General features: G+C 43.7%; 2 protein-coding genes across 4 annotated transcripts in view; one reads left to right on the top strand and one right to left on the bottom strand.

Moving 5' to 3' along the window:
- Window positions 1-54: 54 nt before the first annotated feature.
- Ppp2r3c (protein phosphatase 2 regulatory subunit B''gamma) lies at window positions 55-21406 on the bottom strand. Its single transcript, XM_075948341.1, has 13 exons — window positions 21271-21406; window positions 17666-17793; window positions 17201-17305; window positions 16357-16469; window positions 13471-13568; window positions 11659-11729; window positions 9547-9679; window positions 8572-8627; window positions 8420-8495; window positions 7518-7654; window positions 2640-2777; window positions 2113-2172; window positions 55-362 (listed from the first exon to the last, which is right to left on the bottom strand). Exons 1-13 carry the CDS (start codon window positions 21326-21328, stop codon window positions 174-176), a joined length of 1362 nt encoding a protein of 453 aa, XP_075804456.1. The 5' UTR covers window positions 21329-21406; the 3' UTR covers window positions 55-173.
- A 486-nt stretch (window positions 21407-21892) lies between these two features.
- Prorp (protein only RNase P catalytic subunit) overlaps window positions 21893-27269 on the top strand; it is an 89542-nt gene continuing 84165 nt past the window's right edge. The window contains exons 1-4 of one of the 3 annotated variants that reach the window (XM_075948338.1): window positions 21893-21956; window positions 22282-23539; window positions 25608-25655; window positions 26841-26973. In XM_075948338.1, coding sequence (XP_075804453.1) covers window positions 22563-23539; window positions 25608-25655; window positions 26841-26973 — 1158 coding nt within the window. In that variant the 5' untranslated portion in view covers window positions 21893-21956; window positions 22282-22562. Of the gene's footprint in view, window positions 22000-22281; window positions 23540-25607; window positions 25656-26840; window positions 26974-27269 lie in introns of all 3 variants that reach the window. The other 2 variants (XM_075948337.1, XM_075948339.1) reach the window with 2 other exon arrangements.

Raw genomic sequence — 27269 nt, 5'->3', positions numbered from 1 at the left:
GGTCCTATTACTTTGAAATTGTTCCAGTTGCAACCAAAACTCTAGTAAGCAACATTTGCTGTGTTTACAGGCATGTGATGAGTTTTATTTAGAATGTTTCTAAGGATTCTGCCTCAGAAGGTCTGCATGCAGCCTTCAGGCGTCTTTATGAAGGCAGTGTGGTCTTTCAGAGGTCATGTGTCATCGAGGTCTGCAGAGTTCTCATTGTCATTAGCAACAAGGGCTTCTCTGTTCTCATAAGTCCAGAAGCCATTCAGATCGATTAAGATGGTGGTGACTGTGTCTCCTTGATTACTGTTGATTAGATCTTGAAGTGAGATTTTCAAAGGATCCTTTGGTTTTACCATGTCAAAGATTTCATCCTGTGGGAGAAAAGATAATGCAAGCTGGTTGAAGTGACTTCTGTCACACAGTGATGGCAAATTCAGGGTGGACACCTCAACTACTGTCCAAATTTTATTCTGTTTTTTTCTTTTCCACTTGATAGATATCTCCTTAGCCACACCTTTCTTGGGCGATTCCTTAGCTATATGATAATCATCTCTCATTTTATAGATGAAGAAAACAGGCTCAGAGTTTAATCCACGCTCATAGCTAATTAATGGCAGAGCTGTCCAATGCAGGATTCTTTGGCTGCAACTGTTACACTTTTTATTGCCTTCTAATGTTGGGGAAAGTCTGGGCATAACCTTCTTCATCCCCAGTGCTGGGAATCAAACCCAAGCTGTCTCTAGTCCGGCAAGCACTCTGCCACAAAGCCACACAGAGTCACACCTCTTCAGAGCTCAGCCAAATATTAAAAATCCAAGTGGTTCAAAGATAGTGAGAGGACTTCATTTCCCATAATAACAGCACCTTTTACTCCAGTCCCAGTACGGGAGGGACAGAACTCCACATTGAAGAATTAGCCACGCAGAATAACAAAGCTGTGCCAAGACTCAACCAGAACTCGAACTCATGGAAGAATCTCTTCTATGTTATGAAGTGTACAGGATAAGTATTCAAGGCAGTAATGTGTGTTTTCTAATTTTTTTTTTCTGATTTGTCCAAACAGGGTTTCTCTGTGTTACCATCCATAGGTTCTGGAATTTGTTTTGTAGACAAGGCTGACCTCAAACTCAGAGATCTGCCTCTGTCTCCCAAGTGCTGGGATTAAAGGAATGTACCACTACCGCCCAGCATTTTCTAATCCTGTATGGTAAAATTACTCAAAGATTATTTAGTAGCTAGCATTATAAGCAGTTACATTTTTAACAAATTTATAGAGTAACTCAGGTTCATAAAATATAACTTTTAAACTGCATTTTTCCCAGATTGGTTGACGATTAGGTTGCTGGTTCTTAAACTCACGTGACAAAGTTTGTAATTTCCTTCATTTGCGTTGCATCAGAAAAGTGCTTCAGGCTTATTCCTGGTTAAAATTGGTCGGGGTATTTTATTATGATACTCAACTAAAACCAAAAAAATCCACTGGATGTTTCTTCCTAACTGGTGAAGCTGCCGACTAACTGCCAAGTAGCATCAGGTTTCTAGATCTGTATTTATAGATGTGTATGTGCGAATGCTACATGTGTGCCAGAACCTACAGCGCTCAGGAGGGTACTGGGTGGCTGAGAGCTGCCCAGCAGCGCCCTGCACGAGTGCTGGGAGTAGAACGCAGGTCTCTGGTGCTTTCACCCGCGTTGCTATCTTTCCAGCCCAGAGGAATGATAGTTTTCATACTGAAAAATGGATGTTTCTTTAAATCTAATAGATCAAAGCTTGCGGGCTCTTTGAGACAGCATACTAAAAGGCTTGAACCTCAACAGTCCTTCAGTTGAATGTTTAGTTTACAATGAAAAGGACTGCTAAAGGATGCAAGCTGGCACTTCAAATAAAATGAATATTTCCATGAGAACACAAGATGATAGTGAAACCATCAACTATATCAATCAGTAAATCCAAATTTGTCTCCATTTCTGATGACTCAAGAATCAGTTCTGAACAAGTAACAGCAAAAATCTGATTTGGAATAGTGTTTCATAGTTCACAAATTACTTTCATATAAAATTGGATATAACATTATTATTATCATGGTTATATTATCTATTGTTAAGTACGTAAAAGACTAACCTTGACATCTTGAAATGAAACAGGATCCTGTCCATGGATTTTCATTAGTTCTTGTATCGCCTGTATTTAATGGAAATAAATCTAAATAAAAAATTAAGTCCCTGATTCCCAACCCCTTCTCGCCCCAGTTCCTGTCCAATTCCACACTGTAAGCTGAGCTTCGCCATCTCCCCGAGCACTGCACTCCAGTGTACAACTGGAGGAACATTACGGGCCTTCCTACGCTTACACTGCAGCTACTGGGAACCTGGGCTCAGGAGGAGGGTTAAGGCTGCAGGCTGCTGTTGCTATTTCCAAAAGCTGGCTGAGCCCCTCATGTTTGTTTCCAGAAGAGAATACTGGAAAAGATGTGTAACAAAGTCAGCTTTACTTTCCAATTATATATTTCCTAAAAATATAAATAAATAAATCTGTTATAGTAATCCTTTTCAATAAAATCAAGTTTGGTAAAACTGTCAATAAGTAATTTAAACCAGATAGTTTACTGTATCTCAGGGTAACAAAGCTCCTTTACCCACCATACTCACCCTAAAGAAGTAATTCAGGGAAAAGACGTTCAGATAGCCCTTGTTCTCGATGTCCAGCAGTTTGAACATGTACTGCAGAGCTGCAGGCTCCTTTCTGTTTTCCAAGGCAAGAACAAAGTCCAGGTAGGTCTTGTAGTCCTACAGAAGAGGAAACATTGAGAGTCTGCGGTGGAATCTGAGATGAGTATCTGCCAAGGTGAAGTAGTTTGTAATCACAGATGGCAAATTTAACTTTTTTAAGATAGGAAATAAATGCACTTGTGCATTTAGCGTTGGTTTCTAGGAATTCCAGAGGCGCTAATCTAGGACAGTTCTGAGAACCAGCTCATTTTCTTTGTGAGATTTGCTTAAACTATAATTTTCTTCCATACTATAAAATTGTCAAGACAATGATTAAGTTATTTTATGCTGCCATTAAATTTATGTCTTCATTTCAGTGCAGTCTCTTTGAAGAATGAACACCAGTCTATTTAAATAACTATTCCGAACCCACTCATCCATGTCTGCGAGTTCCATTTCTATGGATTCAGTCACCTGTGGGCTGAAAATATTTGGGTAAAAATGTTGATTTGCACCTAACATAGACTTTTCCTGCCATTAGTACTCAAACAACACAGCACAGCTGCATAGCATTTATACCGTGTGAGGAATTACAGGTGACCTAGAGATGATGCAGTCCACCGGAACCAGCCAGTACGTGTAGCACCTATGGATGCTGATACCCGAAATGGATTCTGGAACTAGTCTACAGCAGGTCTGAGCTTGGTGGCATGCCTGTAGCCCAGAACCCTGAACGCTGAAGAGGAAGATCTGTGCCGAAGCCAGCATGGGCCTGCAAGTTTCTCCAAAACAAAAGAAAAAGGAATCCGATGGTTTCCAATAGAGTGAGGAGGTTGGCTCAGTGGTTACCTGCTAGCCTCACAAGCATGAGGACCCCAAGTGAAGATGCCTGGGATGGTGGCTAAGGGAAGACCTGCATCCCAAGGGTGTGGCAGCCAGCCATTCTAACGTAATTAGTGCCTCCAGGCCAACCAGAGATCCTAAGGATGATACCTGAAGCTGCAGACCTAGTACACAGGCACGTAAACTTGCACATATACAAACAGAAAAAAAATTTAAAAATATGAATGGAAGCTAAAGACATAAACAGAACAGAATGCCTGCATCTTGAAAGGGTGCAGTTGAAGTTCTTTGTTCGCAGTTTTTATTCACTTTGCTTGTTGAAACAGTCTCACTCACCCCGGATTGTCCTCGAATTCACTATGTGGCTCAGGCTGGCTTCAAACTCAAGGACTTAGGTCTCAGCCTCCTGAGTGCTGTGGTTACTGATGTGAGCCACCACGCCTGGCAGAATACTTGTCTAATATGATAAAAAGAATACTCACTTGGAAAAGAAGTTCACATTCTTGGAAAAGATTTTATAGAATATGACTAAAAATGTTTTTTGTACCAGGCAGTGGTGGTGCATGCCTTTAAAATCCAGCACTCAGGGGCTGGAGAGATGGCTCAGTGGTTAAGAGCATTGCCTGCTCTTCCAAAGGTCCTGAGTTCAATTCCCAGCAACCACATGGTGGCTCACAACCATCTGTAATGAGGTCTGGTGCCCTCTTCTGGCCTGCAGGCATACAAGCAAACAGAATAATGTATACCTAATAAATAAATAAATATTTAAAAAAAGAAATCCAGCACTCAGGAGGCAGAGACAGGCGGATCTATGAGTTTTGTTTTTTTTGGGTTTTTTTGTTGTTGTTGTTGTTTTTGAGACAGTTTCTCTGTAGCTTTGGAGCTGTTCTGGAACCAGTTCTTGTAGACCAGGCTGGTCGTCAGCCTGGTGTACAGAGCAAGTTCCAGGAAAGCAAGGACTACATAGAGAAACCCTGTCTCAGAAAACACGAAGCAAAAGTGAGCTAAGGAAGAGCTTCATTACAGCCTCACTCCAGCTGCCCTCTGACTCTTAGTCACCAGAAGGTATCAGTTTATGCCAACCCTCCGAGTCTATGGCAAGAGCTGTGGAGTCATTGTCCTTTGCTGCCTATCAGCCTGCTTGCCTCACACTGCACACTACAGTGGAAGAGCGCACTCTCACCTCACACTGCAGTGGAAGAGCGCACTCTCACCTCACACTGCAGTGGAGGAGCGTACTCTCACCTCACACTGCAGTGGAAGAGCGCACTCTCACCTCACACTGCAGTGGAAGAGCGCACTCTCACCTCACACTGCAGTGGAAGAGCGCACTCTCACCTCACACTGCAGTGGAAGAGCGCACTCTCACCTCACACTGCAGTGGAAGAGCGCACTCTCACCTCACACTGCAGTGGAAGAGCACACTCTCACCTCACACTGCAGTGGAGGAGCGCACTCTCACCTCACACTGCAGTGGAAGAGCGCACTCTCACCTCACACTGCACACTACAGTGGAAGAGCGCACTCTCACCTCACACTGCAGTGGAAGAGCGCACTCTCACCTCACACTGCACACTACAGTGGAAGAGCGCACTCTCACCTCACACTGCAGTGGAAGAGCACACTCTCACCTCACACTGCAGTGGAGGAGCGCACTCTCACCTCACACTGCAGTGGAAGAGCGCACTCTCACCTCACACTGCACACTACAGTGGAAGAGCGCACTCTCACCTCACACTACAGTGGAAGAGCACACTCTCACCTCACACTGCACACTACAGTGGAAGAGCACTCTCTCACCTCACACTGCAGTGGAAGAGCGCACTCTCACCTCACACTGCACACTACAGTGGAAGAGCGCACTCTCACCTCACACTGCAGTGGAAGAGCGCACTCTCACCTCACACTGCACACTGCAGTGGAAGAGCGCACTCTCACCTCACACTGCAGTGGAAGAGCGCACTCTCACCTCACACTGCAGTGGAAGAGCACACTCTCACCTCACACTGCACACTACAGTGGAAGAGCGCACTCTCACCTCACACTGCAGTGGAAGAGCGCACTCTCACCTCACACTGCAGTGGAGGAGCGCACTCTCACCTCACACTGCAGTGGAAGAGCGCACTCTCACCTCACACTGCAGTGGAAGAGCGCACTCTCACCTCACACTGCACACACAGTGGAAGAGCGCACTCTCACCTCACACTGCAGTGGAAGAGCGCACTCTCACCTCACACTGCACACTACAGTGGAAGAGCACACTCTCACCTCACACTGCAGTGGAAGAGCGCACTCTCACCTCACACTGCAGTGGAAGAGCGCACTCTCACCTCACACTGCACACTGCAGTGGAAGAGCGCACTCTCACCTCACACTGCACACTACAGTGGAAGAGCGCACTCTCACCTCACACTGCAGTGGAAGAGCGCACTCTCACCTCACACTGCACACTACAGTGGAAGAGCACACTCTCACCTCACACTGCACACTACAGTGGAGGAGTGTACTCTCACCTCACACTGCAGTGGAAGAGCGCACTCTCACCTCACACTGCACACTACAGTGGAAGAGCGCACTCTCACCTCACACTGCAGTGGAAGAGCGCACTCTCACCTCACACTGCAGTGGTTGGGTTGGAAAATTAAGTCCTTACTGTGTTTCTCTATTTGAGATGTTCTATACCAGTGGTTCTCAACGTTCCTAAAGCTGTGACTCTTTAATACAGCTCCTCATGTTGTGGTGACCCCAACCATAAAATTATTTTCGTTGCTACTTCGTAACTATAATTTTGCTACTGTATGAATCATAATGTAAACATTTGTGTTTCTGGGTGGTCTCTAGGGGTCATGACCCACAGGTTGAGAACCAATGGATGCTCTATAGTCTAATCCATGCTGACTTTAAACAAAATCCTCCTGCCTCATTTCCCTGAGTTCTGGGGTTACCGGTGTGCATCACCTTTCCTAGTCCCTCTGACATTCTTATTCTCTGGCCTTTTGTTGTTCGTTTTTTAAAACAGGGTTTTGTATAGCTCAAGCTGATCTTAAACTCTTGATCCTCCTGCCTCTATCTTCCAAGTGTTGGAATTACAGGCTTGTACCACCATGGTTGGCTTCCACATGTTTTTAATAGCAAGCATACTGATTTTTTAAAGTGCTCTTTAGGATATTTCTTATCAAAGCTTGGTGTGGTGGTCTGACTCTTCAGAGGCAGAGGCAGGTGGATCTGTGAGTTCAAGCCCAGCCTGGTCTATAGAGTGGGTTCGAGGCCAACCAAGGGTTTCACAGAGAAACCCTGTCTGAGGGGAAGAATGTTTTACTGAATGTTCAAATTTTTCTCTTTACTAGTTCACACTTCTATACCTTAGTTATACTGACCATGAAATGAGAAAAATACTTAATTTTTCTATGAGTTCTAAGCCTGGAAGTACTTTTAACCGAATTTCCTTAAGAACAGACTCAGCAAGACGAGTAATTCTACTGACATTTTAAGATCCTGTTATTAATCACCGATAGTAATTTTAAGAGCCGGTTGCACACTGACAGTAATAAAGCTGAAGGAGGCAAGGCGTGCCGGCATGTTCCTACAGCCCTGCCGGCATGTTCCTATAGCCCTGCCGGCACGTTCCTACAGCCCTGCCGGCGCGTTCCTACAGCCCTGCCGGCGCGTTCCTACAGCCCTGCCGGCGCGTTCCTACAGCCCTGCCGGCGCGTTCCTACAGCCCTGCCGGGGCGTTCCTACAGCCCTGCCGGCGCGTTCCTACAGCCCTGCCGGCACGTTCCTATAGCCCTGCCACTTGGGACCGCAAGACGGGAGGATCAAGAGTTCAAGATCATTCTTGCTACAAATCAAGTTCAGTGCCAGTGTGGTCTACCTGAGACAGGCAAATAAAAAACTATTGATTTACATCAAGAAAATAGCCCATTAAAACTGTAGGAGCCTAGATTTTTGAAATTAGACAGCAGATTTCAATACCATTTCTCCATCGTAGGTGAGACACTCCTGGAAAACACGGTCTAAGAAGACATTTGTCATGGTTGCTGTTCCATAACGGGAGAGTTCTTCTTTACTGAGCATGCCATTGTGATCTTTATCAAGATTCAAATACTGACCTTGAAAAAAGGTAATAGGAACAGACTCAGGACCAAAATATTTTTTAATTAATGACCAAGGCTGGACATGAACAGAAATGTTATTTTATTACCTAATAGTCTGACTCTGAAATGAAACTAAACACACTGGTGGAAAAGGTAGTGGCTTAGAGGTAATAGTTGGTGGCCTGCAGACCTTGATTAGAGCAACTCCCCAGCTAAACCCACACAGAAAAGCCCATTAAACAGTCTCTGCTCTTTGACTATTTCATTTACATTTTTGTTTATAGTTTGTACAGTTAGTTAGAACATTCATAGGTTTCTAAACTTGGTGAGGCGCGCATGCGCGCAAACACACACAAAAACCACTTTCAGCTTAAGTCAGAGATAACGGATCCTAAGTCAGTGGTAATGGATCCTAAGTGAGTCAGGAGACCATCCAAAATGATGCTGTAGAACACTAATGAAGTTCAATAAATCCAAATCACTCCCAAATACCCCCCTTTGTGCATCCTGACACAGCATTTTATCATAGAATAAAACAACAGCTATTGTTCTGAGCCAATGAAAATAAATGATATTGTTCTACTGAAAAGAAACCATACCAACTATGGAAGAGTTCCAAAAGTTCAAACATCAGTAAAGTAAGAAGTACATCTTGGTAGCCTAGAGTACCAACCCTTAAGTGGGGAGAATACGCTGGGCTTAAGTTAAATAGCCCGTGTATAAAACAGGCCTCTGGACACCATGAGAAATGGGTAATGAACTTTAGTAATGGGATCCTACCATAGACCCTCAGGGCGGAAGGAGCAGAAAACCAATTTGTTTCTTGACACTCTTTGGACAATTCCTCATCCCTTAGCTAAAGAAACACAGAAATATGATTACAAAATAGCAATTATTGTGTGACAAAATTAAATAGTTTAATAAATACTTACCTCCAGTAAATCATCTAGGAAGCTGCATGCTAAAATATCTTGAATTTTGATCTTCCCTTTAAAAAATACAAGAAAACACAATTTCATTTTGAGACGTTATTTTACAAAGACAATCACGTAGTCAATGACAAACATCTAGCTCTTAGGTTCCTTATTATTTTGTTACAAAACCGAGACATTGAAAAACACACACACACAAAAGCAAAGCAAAGTAAAAACATTCCAAACAACAAAAACATAAAAAAAAGAAACCTGGTAACCCACAAAACCTCTATATATTTATTTATTTTGTCTTTTTGAGACAGGGTTTCTTTTTGTAGCCATGGCTGTCCTGGAACTTGTTCTGCAGACCACGCTGGCCTCCTGCCTCCAATGGGAAGAAACTAAGCAGTAAATTCCTACTAAAAGTATCAGAATTTAGAAAAGGACATGTCATATTTTGGGAATAGGGGCAATATTGGTAAGGCTGGAGACACAGCTCTGCGGTTGAAGGCTAAGGGTCCTGCTTCTAGATCGTTTCTAGCAAGCACCTCTGCCACCAATGTCACCAAAGTCCCTCTTCCCAGCTTTCCCTTTGTCAGGTGGGGTGACATACTCCTACAATCCTGACCACTCGGCAGGCAGAGGCAGTAGGTGACATCCAACCATTGCATAGCTGGATACAGTCAGTGCAAGAATATTCTGGAAGATCTACATAGAAAGCAAAGCATTGTGGAATCCTGACCACTCGGCAGGCAGAGGCAGTAGGTGACATCCAACCATCGCATAGCTGGATACAGTCAGTGCAAGAATATTCTGGAAGATCTACATAGAAAGCAAAGCATTGTGGCTGTCTTGTACACTTGTACATTCTTCTGAAATTTGCCAGATTACGTTGCTGACATTAGAAAACAAAGGGAAATGATAAACTTCTCCAATACTGAGACAGTATGCAATAAAAAACATTCCAATATTTAAATTACAATTTTTTTGTACCTGTTCTTAGAGGGTCCAAAAAGAAGAAGAACTTCCTAACTGCTGTACAGACATAAAAGGAGTAAAACGATTTTTCTAACCCATCTAATTGTGGCAAAGTAGGAATAAGTTCCAGGATGTAGTTCTCTAAGTCCTGGAAACAAAACAAAACGCTGGTTAAGTATCTTGCCTTGACTTCCTCACTATGGCAGACTAGAAGCTGGAAATGTAAGCCAAATAAACACTTTCTCCCTTAACATTGCTTTGATTGGAACATTTTACCACAGCAAAAGAAACGGCATTAGGACACCAGGTTAATATAGTGAAGACTCTTTGGCACACACCCACAGTCCTACTGTTTGGAAGGTAGGGCAGCAGGAGCACTGGACATTCCAGTTCAGCCTGGCTACAAGGGCTTTGTCTCACTAAATCCAAGTGAACAAATACAAGTATCCTGCGGCATTTTATATTCATTTTAACAACTTTATCTTCTGCGCTAATCATTCTAAGCATAATATGCCTGGTAGATCAGAGACATCAAAGCTCATAAGAGAACAGGCACCTCAAGCCTGGTGTCTAAAGCGAGCTCTTCACAGTTCTCCTGCTTTGGTCTCCACATTTCCTCTGCCAGTGTCCCATTCCCTCTACCACACATCCAGTCTAGCAGCAGGGAGTGCAATTTCTTTCTCTCGCTCTGCTTTTTTTTTGAGTGGGGTGGTAGAGGTGAAGGAAGGTTGGAGGTCCAAAATGTGTACTGAATGGATCTACTTTTAGCTCTTGGGGGTTAGTTTAGGGTGACAGTGGTGAGGTAAGATCTCAGCATCTCAGGCTGGTCTCAAACTTGTGAGTAACCTCCTGGCTCAGCCTCTTAAGTCCTGAGCCTAACAAGTGTGAGCTGTCATGCCCAGCTTCGTCTCGCTTTTCTATTCATCTCGGCCACTAGCATTTGCCCTCACACCACAACAACAGACAGCCGCCAACATGCACAGTTCACACACACACTGAGAAGGTGGGAAAACAAAAATCCAAATCTTTTTTCTTTAGTAATTGTTCTCTCTCTCTCTCTCTCTCTCTCTCTCTCTCTCTCTCTCTCTCTCTCTCGTTCTTTCTTTCTTTTGGATTTCAGAGACAAGGTCTCACTACATAGTTGTAACACCCGATTCTGTGTTACCCCCTCAGTACAGTTCGGGTGCAAGGGCCTGTAGATTGAAAGAACACACAAAGAGACCTGGGTCATTTGAAAGGAGATCAGCCAAATGCCGTTTATTCAACCTTGGGGAAATCCTCTCTGCTGCACAAGGATTTCCGCCCAGGCAGGTGGGAAATTACCACACCAAAGATGGAGTCAACAATGCCCTACAGCTAATCACCAGGCGGGGCAGGGGGAGCACAGGAACAGAATGTTTTAGCTGGCTGACCAGAAACTGTCCTCAAGATGAACCCCAAGAACACGGGTGGACCAGGGCCCTCCACAGTCCTAACCAGCTTGGCAGTGATTCCTGTACCCTGGCCTCCTAAGCTAGGACTCCAGGTTTGTGGCCCCACACTCCACTCTCACCCATCATTTAAAGCCTGTTTAGATGCCTTCTATTTATTTACTGATAATGTTTTGGAGCTTCAGCTACCCCTGAACTCCCAACAATCCTCCTGCCTCAGCCTGTACAGTGCTTAATCTAGAAGCATGCTATAATGCTCAGTTGCATTTTCCTTTTTAAAAAGAACAAAAGCGTTTTGTTTTGCTTTGGTTTTTCGAGACAGACTGTCTCTGTGTCCAACCATGGCTGTCCTGGAACTAGATCTTATAGACCAGGCTGGCCTTGAACTCACAGAGATCCACCTGCCTCTGCACCCCCCCCCCCCCCCCCCCGCAGTACTAGGATTAAAGGTATGCGCCACCACCGCCCAGCTTCAAAAGTGTTTTTTAAAAGGCTAGAAGAAAAGCACCTACAGATGAATTCATGTGGTCAATACACACAAAATGAGCATGTTTACACAGGTAAAATCAGGCGAACCGAGGCTACGAAGATAAAATCAAGCAGTGTAAGATTTAGCTACAAGCACAACTCACTTAGTGATGACTAATGTTAATATTTTAGTGTCTATCATATTTATTAAATTTAGATCAATACTCACTGACTCCCGAAGGTATCCTTGCCCAGCAACATCATACAGACTGAGTCCTATTCTTGTCTGATGCAGCCAAACTGACAATAAACAAAGAAGTTACATGTAAATACTGAGGTCTGTTCTTTACCACATATATGAAAACGAGAGTAAGACATCAGACTAGAAGTGCAGGCCAGCTCCAGAACCCCGAGAGCCATTCTCACAGACACTAAGTAACCAGCACCCTAAGCCATTTAAACCAAAAGAAAAAAGCCACGAAATGGCAGGTTTCAACAATTCTGCCATGGTTACTACAGTGAACTGAGGCCCTTGGGGATATTGTTTTCACATATTAAAGCCGGTGTTCCACTCAGCAGGGAGCTAGTACAACATTGTGTCTTCAGGGAAGCCTGCATCCTCCTGAGGTTAATCACTGCGGCCAAGTCTATTAATTAACAATGTGCGCAGTAAGATTCCACAGCTCATATGGTACTTAGAAGATTCATAACAACTCCAGAATGTTGTGATACTGGCTTCTTGAAACCAAGACTACAGCTGTGGGTTTGAGATTATCCTTTCAGACATATATATTAGTGAAATGTGATTACTCGTAAATTGAAATTATTTCAAATCATCCATTAAAATTTTGTTCTGAAAAAAAAATTCTTGTCCTGTTTCTTAAAAGAAAGTGATTTTATTTCTCAAGCAAAAACACAAATCACTAAGGTAGGCTGTGAGGGAGCTGTCCCTCGGTCTTACAGCAGCACACCAACAGATGAACCCGCTCTCTGTTGGAGCTGTCCCTGGGTCTGACAGCAGCATGCTGATTGATGAATCAGCGCTCTGTTGGAGCTGTGCCGATTGATGAATCAGCGCTCTATTGGAGCTGTGCCGATTGATGAACCCGCTCTCTGTTGGAGCTGTCCCTGGGTCTGACAGCAGCATGCTGATTGATGAATCAGCGCTCTGTTGGAGCTGTGCCGATTGATGAATCAGCGCTCTGTTGGAGCTGTGCCGATTGATGAATCAGCGCTCTATTGGAGCTGTGCCGATTGATGAACCCGCTCTCTGTTGGAGCTGTCCCTGGGTCTGACAGCAGCATGCTGATTGATGAATCAGCGCTCTGTTGGAGCTGTGCCGATTGATGAATCAGCGCTCTGTTGTTGTTGTTCTTATTTTTATTTTCATGTGTACACATGTTTTGCCATGGGTGTCGGGTCTCCTGGAACTGTAATTACAGACAGCTGTGAGCACCATGTGGGTGCTGGGAACTGAACCCGGGTCCTCTGGAAGAGCAGTCAGTGCTCTTAAGCACTGAGCCATCTCTCCAGCTCACAAACAGCTGTTTTACTTAAATGGCAGCGATCTCAGCAGATCAGGAACTAGTCCTTTAAGCTTAAGGAGTCTCAATATTTCATCGCCAATCACAAAACAGACTTGTGCAACACTGTGTGAAGCCCTCGGGATCACACCTTTCCACCTCGTGTGTAAATCTGTTCCTTCACACCAACGTTAGACATCCACTTCAACAAAGTGGGGACATTAGGGCGACAGGACAGAGCTGACTGGGAAAGGCCCTCTGGGGAGGGTACATGTGACTGAGAAAAAAAGTGTATCTGCTTTTGATATCTCTACTTTGCCACCGTCCTTGGGGTACACAAGGCTTTTGTTTACAAAAATGAATTCAATTTTAATACAGAAAATCATACCTCTGTATGTTGCACAGCAGAACCATAACTGCACAGGAAACAAGCATGTCCCATGGGAGAAGTAACAGAAAAGACCAACAGCTACTTGATTCCCAGACAGAAGTTCAAACTCACACACACAACGAATCACCTTTTCGCATGACGTAGTTAAAGAACTGCATGATGGAAATTCTCCCATATGAGTCTGTATGAAGCAGCTTGGCAAAGACTTTTGCAGTAAAAAATTGCCTAAAAAAGGAAATAAAATTAAAACGGTCTACCAGCATAGTACAAAAATGACCTCTTTAGGAATTAGCAAACAACATAAATTCATACAATTAAAAATCAAAGTTAAGAGACAATAAAGAGTCCAGTTGAGTATGAGATTGGTCAAATGAGTGAGAAAACACCCCCTCTCCCAGAATTCCTATTCTGTTGTTGTTTTTGAAACAGAATATCACTGTATATCCCTAGCTGGCCTTGAACTCAAGAGATTTCCTTGCCTCTGCCTTCCAAGTTGGGATGAAAGACACATGCCACCATACCCAGCTAAAGAGTTCATTTTAACAGTCAGGCGGTTGTGGTGCATGCCTTTAATCCCAGCACTCGGGAGACAGAGGCAGGAGGATCTCTGTGACTTCGAGACAGTCTGGTCTACAGAGCTAGTTCCAGGACAGCCAAAGATACACAGAGAAACCCTTATTGAAAAAGAAAAAAAGAAAAGAAAAACAAAACCAAAAGAGTTCCCTTTTAATATGAAGTCCACAGACACTCTCAGCATCAGAAATGTGTTTAGAAGAAAATGGGTAGCTGATTGTGCATGCTACACTTCCAGCACTCCAGAGGCCGACACATGAGCCCGGGCTACAAAGTGAGTTTCAGGTCAGCCTGGGATAGGCTTTGATTCAAAGCAAAGCAAACCGAGCCAAACCAACAACAACAACAAAAGGAGCATTTTTCTCAGCAGAATCTTTTTTGGTTTTTCTTTCGTCTCTGCTGCTTTCTTGGGGATCTATCTCTAAAGGCACCTGCACACACCACCAGCACTTCTGATGAGAATTGGCTCTGACTTTATTTACATAGTGGTCACACTGACACCTGTAACAGCCAGCAGAAGAACCATTGTACTCCTGAGGTGGTTGCACCACCATGTTCTGTAAAGATAACGTTTCTAGTCTAGTAAGACAGAGGAACAGACACTAAAATCATGACCATAATTCTACCCATGGGATCAATCGCTGAGCACGTCCTACTGGTGTCTGCTCGAAGCATCTTGTAGTAAATTCTCCTAGGACATTAGATACAGTGTAAGCGATTTAATATACTCGTCATGATGTATGTAGTATTTAAAAGGTTATCCATAATCTTAATAGTTTATATTTCAAAATGCTGAACAGCATTAATAGTTTAAAAACTATAAAGAGTTTGTCTAAAAGGAATGTCATGGTCATATAACCACAAATTGAAAATACTATGGGCTTAAGTGGACGTGGGTTGCTGTAAGGAGCATGTAAGTATATAAATTATCATTAAGCACTATACATCCAAAAATGTCTACCATGGCATTTATACACTATACAGTCTGGCTGTGAAGCCACCACCTCAGGGCCAGCTATCTGGTGCAGACACATACTCTGTCTTCTACCTATAACAGCTCTGGATGGCTGAGTTTAATTTATCATTTGGTTTACCTTTTGTGTGCCCTTAAAACCGGCTTTATAGTAAGTGAATCTGATTTATATTTATATTTAAAAGGCTATAAGCAGGAAAAAGTACATCTTTGCTATGTTATAAAGGAATGAAGAGGGCTGAAGAGATGGCTCAGAGATTAAGAGCACTGGCTGCTCTTCCAGAGGACTGGGTTCAATTCCCAGCCCCCACATGGCAGCTCACAACTGTCCCTAACTCCAGTTCCAGTGGATCTAACACCCTCACACAGACATACATGCAAGCAAAACATCAACACATGAAAAATAAACAAATTAATTAAAAAAAAGGAATGAAGACATAGAATCATTAAGCAGCATTATTTTGCTTATTATTTCTTTTTTGCTATGTAGCACAGCACAAACTAACTTTGAACTTACAATCCTCCTGCCTCAGTTTCTAGAGTGCCAAATGAGAGGTGCGTGCCCAACTTGGTATCCCCCGTCCAGCACCCTGCAATCTCTCCCTCCCTCTAGCGCCCTCTTTTGTGACAGGATCTCACTATATAGCTCTGGGTAGCCTGGAATTCGCTATGTAGAATGGGGTGGCTTCAAAGTCACAGAGATTCACCTGCTTCTGCCCACTGAGTCTGGGGTTAAGGTGTGTGCCACCACACTCAGTGGCATTTTTTTTCTTGCTATAAGTTTTATTATACTTCATTAAGTTGAATGCTTTAGTTTCCCGAGTACTGGGATTAAGGTGTGTACTACCACGCCCAATGTGTCCTATTTTTCTCTTTCATCTGAGACAGGAATTCAATATGGAGCCCAGGCTGGCCCTGAATTTGTGATTATCTCCCTGCATCAATCTCTCTTGTGCTGGGCTTACAACAGGCATCACCACACTGAGCTTTGTATTATTTCTCTTTATCACTCCACACCAACATTTTATATGCACGGCACAGTGTATGATGGTGTGGCTGTGAGCACAGGTGCCCTGTGGTACATGAAGAAGCAGGAGGTGGATGGCAGCTGTCTTCCTCAAGCTCTCCACCCTATTTTTGAGACAGATTCTCTCACCGATTTGGAGCTCAATGATCTGACTAGCAGGCTGGCCAGTGAACTTCCCGGATCTGCCAGCCTCTGTTCTATCAACAGTGGAAGCTGCACACAGTGCTACTGCACCCCGCTTTTACATAACTGCTGGGAATCTGACAGACGAAGCCATCCCTCCAGCCTCCAACTTTTCCTTGACTCTAAATAATTTTTTTATCACACTTCAGCCACTTCACGTAGCAAGTCAAATGTCACACCATTGACTTCAGCTCCATTGACCCTCGGGCAAGAAAAATGCCGAACACACTTTCCTCTTTAAATCACATTATTCTTACTTGCACTTTGGTCCAGCCTTTTCACCAACCTTCAAAAAATTTTCATAATTGATCATTGCTTCCTCTCCAATCATAGGTGGTATCTGGTGTTTATCCAGCAAAAACCATAAATTCTGAAGAAAATTAGGGAAATGAAGATGTTATAAGTTAACAATAGATTTAAGAATGTAAATGCATCATTTCTATCTAAAAAGTTAAAATGAATTTATGCCCCATTATTTTGACTACTACCAATAAAGATAACTGACATTTATTGTGCCTGCTAAATTTTTAAGCTGTCAAGTACATTGCTTCTTTAATTCATAACTATCTAATATGGGCAGCTACACACGAAAACTGAAGCATGAAGTTATCAAGTCCATTGCCCAAAGTCACACCATGGCAGGGTAGTTGGATTTGAACTTCTGCAGTGGACAGTACTGTAGTGTTTCCCAAACCTTGATAACTGCTAGGATTATGTGGAAACTTAAGAAACAAAACGTTGCCAGGCGGTGGTGGCACATGCTTTTAATCCCAGCACTCAGGAGGCAGAGGCAGGCAGATCTCTGTGAGTTCGAGCCTAGCTTGGTCTACAAGAGCTAGTTCCAGAACAGGCTCCAAAGCTACAGAGAAACTCTGACTCGAAAAAACAAAAAAGGAAAAGAAAAGAAAAGAAAAGAAAAGAAAAGAAAAGAAAAGAAACTGTCCTTGGAAACCAGGCCATGCAAGCTCAGCATCTGATTCTGATGCACACACACACACCCTCCTTCAGAAAACTACTCTGGAGCAATAATTCAAAGACACATAGCAAACTTCTGCACGAAAGAAACGGGCAACATCTAAAGCCACTTGACTTCACTTGTACCTGTAATTCTTCATTATCTAGGAGTTCTCTGCTTTTCCTCTGTAGAAATACGGCTCTAGATTCCTCTCTTAATTTCTGTAGTAAGACTTCATCTTCCGCTGGCAACTAAAAACACATTCCAAAAGTCACCTTATGTCAATATCAAATTAAGTAGAACTAGCTTCACAGTCTGGGTAGTCAGCATGCCTGCTGAGACTACATTACCAAATAGCAAACTCACTACTCATCTCTATAATAACAATTGGAAGAGCCTAAAGCTCAGAAAAGGGATAACTGCTTTCTTGTACCAACTTATTGGTCCAAGATCTTAGTGGCTTCAAAGAGTTTTATCACAGTGATAAATCAAGGGTAATAAAATATAAAAATGTTCAATTTAATACCCTATTACAAAAATATGCTTTGGATTGCATTTTTGAAATTACATTTCATTTACAGATACAGAAATACCACTGAGATATCACTTACCCTGTAATAAAACCGGGGAATGGTCTTATAGAATTCGTTTGTGTTTTTGTTACCTCCTTTCCATTCGGAATAGTATTTAGTAAATAAATCCATCTCTTCATCTTTTAATTCTTGTTCGCTTTTTTTCCCTAGTAACAACACAGGGAAGAAAAATTAATGCAAGAAAAGCACAAACAAAAAATATTATTTTTCTCAGGACAGCTTATACATTAAAGTCTAGTTAAAATAACTGCAGTGGCGAATAGGCCTTCAAAACTGTGCTTAGACACCGAACATACTAACTTGAAATATAGCCTTCCACTGACCTAGCCTCCCTTCAGTCACTGGACTGTCCAGTGCGTTGAGAATCAGTGTGTTCCCTGTACTTGTATTTAGCACTGAAGCTTGCCTCTTCAAGTCACGGTCTCATTTAAAAACCCATGAGGTGTTTCAATTCATCCTACCAAAAGCGTTCACTAGGGCTAGGATGACAGCTCAGTGGTGGAGTGCTTAGGAAGCGATACAGAGCTCTGCTTCAACTCTCTGTGCCAGAAACAGGAACTGAAACGCCCAAGTACCTACTGTACAGGTCTCGTACTGGACACTGTGGCTAGAGGAAGCAAGACAGGCACAGCCCCAGACCTCATACAATTTCAGCCTCATGACCATGGTTCCTCTTTCAGAAAAAAACAAAGAACAAAGCTGTCGGAGGCTCAAAACTCAGTGCTCTATTGTCCTTCAACCTGCCTGCTGTTGACAGTAACTTTCTCTTAGAGCCATTTTCCTCATCTAGGGTAAACATCGGTGGAGACCGTATTTACTGAGGCTCCAATCCCGGGGAAGTGTGCACACTATGAAAGCACTCTACCCCGAGCTCCTCCTCCAGATTCCCAAGCTTACTGTTTTTGAACAGGGTCTCACTCTGTCCCTCAGGCTGGCCTCAAGCTTGTGATAAACCCTGTGTCTTGGCCTCTCAGGAGCTGGGATTACAGAGGAGAATGACCATGGCTAGATCACAGCTCTCTGCCAGCTTCCTCGGAAGGCACAAGCTCTAACACACTTCCAGCTCCCCTCTGATCCCTCAGAGCCTGGGGCCACATCAGCACTCCAGCGCACAGGGTTCTTCAATTCTGCCATTGAGTTTCCCAAAACCATTTTTGTGTTTCATTTTCTTCCAGAGATGATGCCAGGGACTGTTTCTTCAGCACTTCACTTTTCAGGGCAATTTTCGTACTTGTCATGTTAACCTTTAACCTTGAACCAAGCCTACGGTTTCTTTAGTATGGGTTGGTACTATGGAGAAAATTGCAAAATCTCACAAATAAAGGTCACTAAGGATTCTTCACAAGCAGAAATAATAGACAAGAGCAGTTTTAGCCATGAAGTTTTAGAGTGTTGCTATGTTTTTTCTTTTACTTTTTTTTTTTTGAGACAGGTGTGACTGGCATTCCTGGCTGACCTGGAACTATTTATAGACTAGCCTAGCACTGAACTTGTATTCGTTTTCCTGCTTCTGACTCTGGAGAGATGGCGTCTACAGACATGTACCTGGCCTGAGGACGTTTCTCAACCGGGAAAAATACCAGCATGTTTATTGCTTATGAAAATGATTTAAGAAAGCCTGATGACACAGGTTATCCTTAAGAACACATCCTTGGTAGGCAAAGGAGATTTGCTGCACGGATGGGATCTACTACGCTGACGGCAATAGCCTTAAGGAAGAGCTATTAATACTATCCAGACAATCCAGATAATTTGCAATACACCCATGGCGCAGAGGCAGCCTCCCTACTAAAGGCGAAATGTGGCAAGCATTGGTGGGGAGCTGGAGAGACGACTCAGTAGGATTAAGAGTAGTAAAACTCAGTAGGTTTGCTGCTCTTGAAGAAGGCTTGGGTTTGTTTCCCAGGACCCACATGGCAGCCCACAACCAAGTGTAACTCCTGTTCCAGAGGATCCAACACCCTCTTCTGGTCTTTGCAGGGTTGGTTTCAAATAAGCTTAGGGACGAACTGCTAACTGAGGTGCCTATTATCATTTCAAAGCTGATTCGGGACCGCTCTCAGCATTACCCAGTACCTAAAGGTCCCCAGTCGAGGGGCTGGGCTCCCTTTCCTCCAGCTTCTGACCCTAGAGAACGCATCCATTTTGGCTATGATGCTCCAGTGGCTCTGCTCTTGGCTCCCATGAGCACTCTTGGTCCTCCTGCCCCCAACTCTCTTCTCTCCCCTTCTCCCCTCTCATGGCCCCGTCTATTCTGCTGGCCACACTCAGTCTGGAGCCTTCCAGATGCCTCTGGCTGAACTCTCCCTCATATCTACAATAAGACCATCTCCTCAACCAGACCTAGGAAAAGTCACGTCCTCATTTTCATTCAGCAGACACTGCACAAACATGGTATACATACATGCACGCAGGCTATTACATGTTTGTGAGTGATAACGGAAATGATGGCGGAGAAAAGGAAAAGCCAATAATGTATGAGAGGAACAAACTGAAGAGAAGCCAGTGGATCTATGAGAAGGGATGTAACCTAAGGAGGGACTGGAGGGACTCCAGGAGGGGTACAGATAATTCTCTTCTAAAGACACGGTTTCTGTGTAGCCCTCCTTAGCTGTCCTGGAAGTCTATCTGTAGACCAGGTTAGTCTTGAACTCAGAGATCCACCTGCCTCTGCCTCCTGAGAGCCTGGATTAAAGGCGTGCGCCACCACTACCTGGTGACAATTCATTTTAAGGTGACAATTCAAGTTAAAGGCGAAGGTTGGATATAAGGATTAATACCTAGCATCTGAGAGCAATGGTAACTGGAAGGAGTTGAGGTTCTCCTTTAACTGCCTCTAATTCCTCTTTGAGATCCTATTTGAAAACAAGTACACCAACTATAGTGAGCAATGAGGAGGGCAGACTGGAGATTTGGGAGGATGAGAGGAATTAAGTGTGGAAGATCAAATGCTCTTCCTGCAGATGCGACTAAAATATACTTTAGTTTAGCGGACATGGAGTCTAAGTGAGAACTCACCATGGTTATGTTTTTCTTTTTGGTTGTCAGTCTAGCCTTTGATGGCAGAGCCATCTCTCTAGGTCCTGTTTTCCTTTAGCCCATTTCAACTGCCTGGATGTTGGTTGGAACTGGAAGAATTTAACCAGACCGATGGGCAAGCAAAGTGTGAAGGGCCGGGGAACGAACAATGGAAAACGGATTAATGATATTTAAAATGGAGAGGTATGTGAAAAGTGATAGTTAAAAGGCGCTGGCACTCGGGAAACTGGGGCAAGGAGGGCCACTAAGTCAAGACTGACCAGGGCTCGAGGGGGGAAGCTATAAGGATAAATAGGTCTTGGTAAGATCGAAGGGCACCAAGGTTCTCAGTTATTCCGCATAAGCCTAAGATCGTGGAAAACGGGTGCCACGGTTGCGCTTTTCGATTTACCAGGAAAGTTTGGGTCACCCCTCCGCGGACCGCTGAAAGCACACTGCACTCACTGTCTTTTGTCAGATAAGTTTACCAGACGCGGAAAGTGTCACTCGCCCTTCCTCCTCCCCGCCCTATTCACCCCCCTCCGCCACCCGCCACCTCTTGGTCTGGGGCGGGCTATCTGGCGGGCTGTCCCTCCCGAACTCACGCTTTGAATTCGTGTTGGGCGACGCTAAGCGCCGGCGGAGCACGTCTTTCCAGTCCATGGCTGACTCCCGCTCAGAGGACCCTACATTTGCGGGTTGTTAACCGCTCCACCCACTACCAGCTCCGACGTCAGACGCCACCAAGGCAGGTGGAAGAAGGACGCCGGGAAGCCATCTTGGACACGGGCGGAAGCCGTAGCTCCAGAAGCAAAAGCTCGAATGTTGTATCTGTTCCAGACCCGGCGATCACGCTAGCAGGGGCGAAAAGCAGACGTGAAATAGATGAAAAATTATTCTCCTTCATAAGAGTATCCCAACTCACCAAACCCGATCCTAAAGGCCAATAAGAAGCCCGCGTGAGTTCTTGGAGGTGGGCCTTTGGCGCGTGCGCACCGCAGGATGCAGGAATCCATTGGCTTTTCCGACTTGGGAAAAGCACTTTCGTCACATTTCGTTCTCGCTGTGGAAGCCTTGGCAATCTCCAAAGATGTAATAGAAGCTTCCGCAGTCGTTTCCAGTCCTCTTGGATACTAAAGCTTCAAAACTACCTTTCTTTCTTTTTTTTCGTCAGACTCAATAGAACGCCTGAAATTGAGCCACCGAGAGCCTGGCGGCTCATTCAGCGCGGTGCCTTGTGGGTACTGTAGTTTTTGCCGCATTTATGGCTACCTTAAGCATGCGTGGCGTGGTGAGTTGTTGAATGAAGTGAACTTTCGTCGGCCCTCCATACAGTTAAGTCTAAGTTCTTTCTGGACCTCACTTCCTTCCCTGTGATGTTTGTGCTGCGTCCCCCGATCCCTCTTCTTTGAGGCGTTTAAAGACCTGTAGAAAATGTAAAGTTGAGCAAGGGACCCTAGACTTCTTTCTTGCTGGTGGGGCTGCGTTTGGTGGTTCCTGGTCGAGGCTATTACTTTATTTCCCTGTTCTAGTTCTCTTGGTACCTTGCCCTTCTTCAGGACCGTTGTTATGCACATGAGTCAAACTAAGAGGTCCCTCTTGTGCTTTTTCCTTAGATTCGAAAATTGGAATGTGACAGGATTCCCGTGCGGTCTTCTGGTTTAGGACTTGCTACTGGTGTTGAAGATCCCTGGATCATTGTTTAATGGAGAGAACTCGTATGCTTTCCTTGCCTTTAAATCACTCCTAAAGCACAATCGTGATTTGTTTGTAAGGGAGAAACACAAAGTCTCCTTTTCAAGAACTGTGCATCAACTATCTTCAACCTCCAATCTCGTAATTTTCCATAGCAGAGCGGAGCTGCTTTATTTTTAAGCCTCATTCAACTCACTGCAGAATGACCTTCTATTTGCCTGGTTTTCGGAGCTTTCCGAAACTTTGGACGAGCATCCCTTCCTTAGAGCTGGGCCCTGCGACCTCGCCTGTCTTTTCCTTTCTCACGGTTACCAGGAACCAGCACCGATGGTTTTCTGCCAAAACCACGCCCCCTCCACATAGGAAAGCCATGAATCTGCTGCTTGCCAAAGCTAGAACACTCAAGAAAGAACATGACAGCGATAGGCAAGGTTCTTCTGATCATTATTTTGCTGCCGGGGCAGCTAAGAAGAGGTCGCACTTAACTAGCAACCCCCAGCAGAGAGAGCATGCCCCGTCACCTGAGAGGAGCACGATCGAACTTCCAACTAAACCCCTGAATTCCGAAGAGTGGGATAAACTTAAAGAGGATTTCAACGGGAAGGCCAGTTTTGAAGACTGGGTCATTTCGCAGATGGTGCGCAGCAGTAGCTCTGTAGATGCGGCTAAGTCCCTCCTGGCCTGGGTCGCAGCAAAGAACAATGGCATCGTAGGGTACAATTTACTCGTCAAGTATTTGTATCTCTGCGTCTCTCACAAGCAGACATCAGAAGTTATCGATGTCTATGAAATCATGAAAGCCAAGTACAAGTGTTTAGAAACTGCGGCTAACACCATTCTCATCCGGGGATTGATCCACTCAGACAGGTGGAGAGAGGCCTTGCTGCTGTTAGAAGACATTAAAAAAGTCATGGTCCCTTCGAAAAGGAACTATAATGACTGTATTCAGGGAGCCCTCCTTCATCAGGATGTGGACGTGGCCTGGAGTTTGTATCAGGAACTGGTAGGTCATAATCTCATTCCTCTGCTGGAAACTTTAAAAGCCTTCTTTGATTTTGGCAAAGACATAAATGATGATGACTATTCGGACAAACTACTGGACATTCTTTTGTATCTAAGGAATAATCAGCTGTATCCTGGAGAGTCATTTGCACACAGTATAAAAACATGGTTTGAAAGGTAATTTTGATTTTGCTTGTGTGTTTTCTCTTGGTACCTGTATTTTTAAAGTAGACCCCTTTTTTGTGTTATTAGTTGCCGAGACTCATTTTATTCAGATTGTGCTTTCTCCCATCCTGAGGTAAGAACTATTCTACTTTTAAAGCAAAATATTCTCTTAAAAAAGTAGTAGGAGTAATTTGTGTCAATCTCTACTCACCACATAAAAGGAAATTATACAGCATCTTTTGTTTTATATGATAGTTTTCTTCCTTTTAAAGCTACGATTCATCTTATTTTCTGAGACATCTAACGTGAATAATTATGTTATAGCAAGAAATTAGAGCAAGAAACGGGTTTAGGCGCGTGGGGGGTGTGCACACGTGTATGTGGATGCATACTCGGGTGTGAAGAGCAGAGTTTGACTCTGGGTGTCTTTTATCAAAGTCCGCCTTCCTTTTGAGACAGTCTCTGGCTGAACCTGAAGCTTAGCATTTCGTCTGAGATCTACCTGTCTCCACTCCCATGTTGCTGGGGTTACAAGTACAGGCTCCATGCCAGGCTCATACAAGGTTCCAGGAATCTGAACTCTGGTCTTGCGTGTGCAGCAAACGCTTTACCCAATGATCATATTTTCAAAAGTCGTGGCGTAAATAATGTGCTTACGGTTATTCTGAAATCCCTGGGTCTCATCACTTAGGATGCTGAGTGGACGGGGCAGTTCCTGATCAATCCTGGTACTCAACGGAGAACCATCCCTCCATTTGATTTTGCATCTTTCCTTGTCAGGCTATTCTCCCAGGCTCTCTTTTGCTTTGACTCATGCCGTCAACCGCAGAACTGTTTATTGCTCCAATCTTTATTCTCCTTTCTTCACCGTTAACTTATGTCTGGCCATTTCCTAAAAGCTTGCTCCTTCTTTTTTCTCTTTTTATTTTGTATCATGTTTGCAGAACTTTTAGGTAGGAATCATGTCTGATGATCTTAACAGATTTATTGAGCATCCAAGAAGGAATGAGAGTGAGAAAGTCTTAGAGCTTAGGGTTTATTCTGTTTTCAAGAATGCTGGTCTGATGGGAGAAGGAATTAAGATTGAAAATGGGGAGATTTGTTTGAGTGCAGTGTTAGATTTGGGTAAGAGGTCGTGAGGTCTGAATTAACTGGTGAAGGAAAGAAGGCAATAGGTTCAAGAATCAATAGGAAGGGGGCTGGAGAGATGGCTCAGAGGTTAAGAGCATTGCCTGCTCTTCCAAAGGTCCTGACTTCAATTCCCAGCAACCACATGGTGGCTCACAACCATCTGTAATGGGGTCTGGTGCCCTCTTCTGGCCTTCGGGCATACACACAGACAGAATATTGTATACATAATAAATAAATATTAAAAAAAAAAGAATCAATAGGAAGTAAGGGTATGGTGACTGAGAACAAATCAATAAATAACTTTTGGATGTCTCCAATTACACTAAACTGTGTGTTTCCTGCATAGTGTCTATTAGGGTGCCATTCTCAACCTCAGTAGGTGTGTCGTTCCTGGCAGTGGTCTACAAGTAGCCCCCCAAGAGAACAGAGAAATTACTCCAGGCAGGCGCCATGTCTGGCAGCTTGATGAAGATGGTTAGAGCTGAGTGTTATTTAAATGGTTTCTCTAGTTTTCGCATACTTCCAATGAAGGTAGATTTAGGCTTGAGTTTTGTTATTGTCGTTGTTATGTTTGAGACAGGGTCTCTGTGTAGCCCTGGCTATTCTGGAACACTCTGTATAGACCAGGCTGGTCTTGAACTCATAGAGATCTGCTTGCCTCTGACCCCCAGTGCTAGAAATAAAGGCATGCACCGTCATGCCTACCCTTAGACAGGACTTGAGGAAGAGGAGGGTTACGTCAGAAGGTGAACCAAAAGGATACAGTAGAATGCTGTCTGGTCCTTAACCTCAACCACATCCTAACAGTCGTTGTGAAAGCCATCCGAAGAAAGTGTTCTGAACTTTTCAGATCTCTTCCTTACAGAATGTCTGAATACAGTGATTGGCTTTAGACTTAGTAGGAATTTTTAACATTCTGATAATCTGGTTTTGTAATCTCTTTTTGTAGCATTCCTGGAAGACAATGGAAAGGACAGTTCACTACAGTCCAGAGAAGGTAAAGACCCTTATTTGTCTTCAATTTGTTTGATTCAGATATAGTAAGTTCTGTTGGTATTGGCTTAAAAATAGGAAGCTCTCAGCTGGGCAGTGGTGGTGCACGCCTTTAATCCCAGCACATAGAGGGCAGAGGCAGGCGGATCTCTGTGACTTTGAGGCCAGCCTGATCTATAAAGTAAGTTCCAGGAAAGCTAGGACTGTTATATGGAGAAATCCTTTCTTAAAAAACCAGAAAAAAAAAAGTAGGAAGGTCTGGAGATGGCTCAGTGGTTAAGAGCTGCTCCTGCTCTTCCATAGGATCTGACTCCATTCCCAGCAACCACATCTGGTGGCTCACAACTGCCTGTAATTCTAGTTCCAGGGGATTGTCTGCTCTCACCTGACCTCTGCCTGCACCGCGCTCACCTGCACACACACACACTCACACACACACACATACACACACCACACAGACAAATACATAATTAAAAGTAAATCTTCTTTGGGGTGGGGAAGCTTCAGATAATTAAAAAAAATGTTTAAGGACATCTTAGGGGTAGGATAATCAAGAATTTATAATTAAAGTTCTTGAGGGGAGAAAAATCTCTGTTGTTTTGAGAGTCTTCATCTGTAGCTCAGGCTGACTTCAAGCATGCAATAATCCTGCTGCCTTAAGCTTCTGTGTGTTGAGATTACAGGCATGTAGACAGATTTTGGAGTACTCTAAATGTTACTGTGAGCTTATGCTAAACCTTTGTGATGTTTGCCCCCAGAAGACTGACCTAGTTGTGTTTTAGGAATAACTAAAAGTTTCACCTAGCTCTTTCTGCCGTCTCTCTCTGTCACCATAATGGTGACTGTGAATATCTTGCTGATACCCTCTGCCTCCCAAGTGCGCCACCACTGCCCCCCTCCACGCCGTGATTCTTCTAAGAGTGTAAAGCATACATATACCTAAAATATTTTTGTAGAAAAGAAATTTTTTTCATCTAGGTGATTTTCTTTTCTGGACTTTCTGGCATACTGGTAGATATTTTGAGGTTTACAAAAAAGTAAAAAAAAAAAAAAAAAAACAAATGTGATGATCACAAAGGTTTTAATTTTTTTTGTCTTACATTTCTGTTTCCTTGTGCTTTGGAATTAACTAATTTTAGAAAAAAATTATTTCCAAGACATTATTTAATATAAAACGTTGCAATTGCAGTGGCCATTGTTCAAGCTGTGGTAGAGCCTTAGAGTCTATTCATCTGAGTCCAGAAGAATATGAATTTCTCAAGGGAAAAATCATGAGGGATGTGATAGATGGTGGTGACCAGTATAAGAAGACAACACCTCAGGTGAGTCTGACAGGCTTTTTTGTATTCTTAGATTGCTTGTCTAGAGCAGAGGGCAACAATTTTTTTTTGTAAAGGCCAAATGGCGAGTATTGTGGGCTTCGTGAGCCAACAGTCTCTGTTGTAATGCTTTGGTTTTGTTATAATTAAAACAACAACGGATAATATATAAATGAATGATTGTAACTGTTCCGTTAAACTATTCACAGGACTAGGAAGATGGTTCACCAGGTGAAGGGCCTGCTATGCCAGCTCAAGGGCCTGAGTGTAGATACCTAACCTTCATGTAAAAGCTAGAC

The sequence above is a fragment of the Microtus pennsylvanicus genome, chromosome 14 (genome assembly GCF_037038515.1).
Source record: "Microtus pennsylvanicus isolate mMicPen1 chromosome 14, mMicPen1.hap1, whole genome shotgun sequence".
NCBI lineage: Eukaryota > Metazoa > Chordata > Mammalia > Rodentia > Cricetidae > Microtus > Microtus pennsylvanicus.
This window is presented reverse-complemented; position numbering and strand designations above follow the sequence as displayed.

Bases quoted from the DNA above. Each gene is read 5' to 3' on its own strand.
- Ppp2r3c (XM_075948341.1), bottom strand. From the start codon at position 21,328: ATGGACTGGAAAGACGTGCTCCGCCGGCGCTTAGCGTCGCCCAACACG. The intron at 17,306-17,665 runs GTAAGTGATATC...ATGTGTTTTTAG, and splicing joins TTCCCCGGTTTTATTACAGG to TTGCCAGCGGAAGATGAAGT. The intron at 16,470-17,200 runs GTACAAGTGAAG...AATTTTCTTCAG, and splicing joins TAGATAATGAAGAATTACAG to AATTTATGGTTTTTGCTGGA.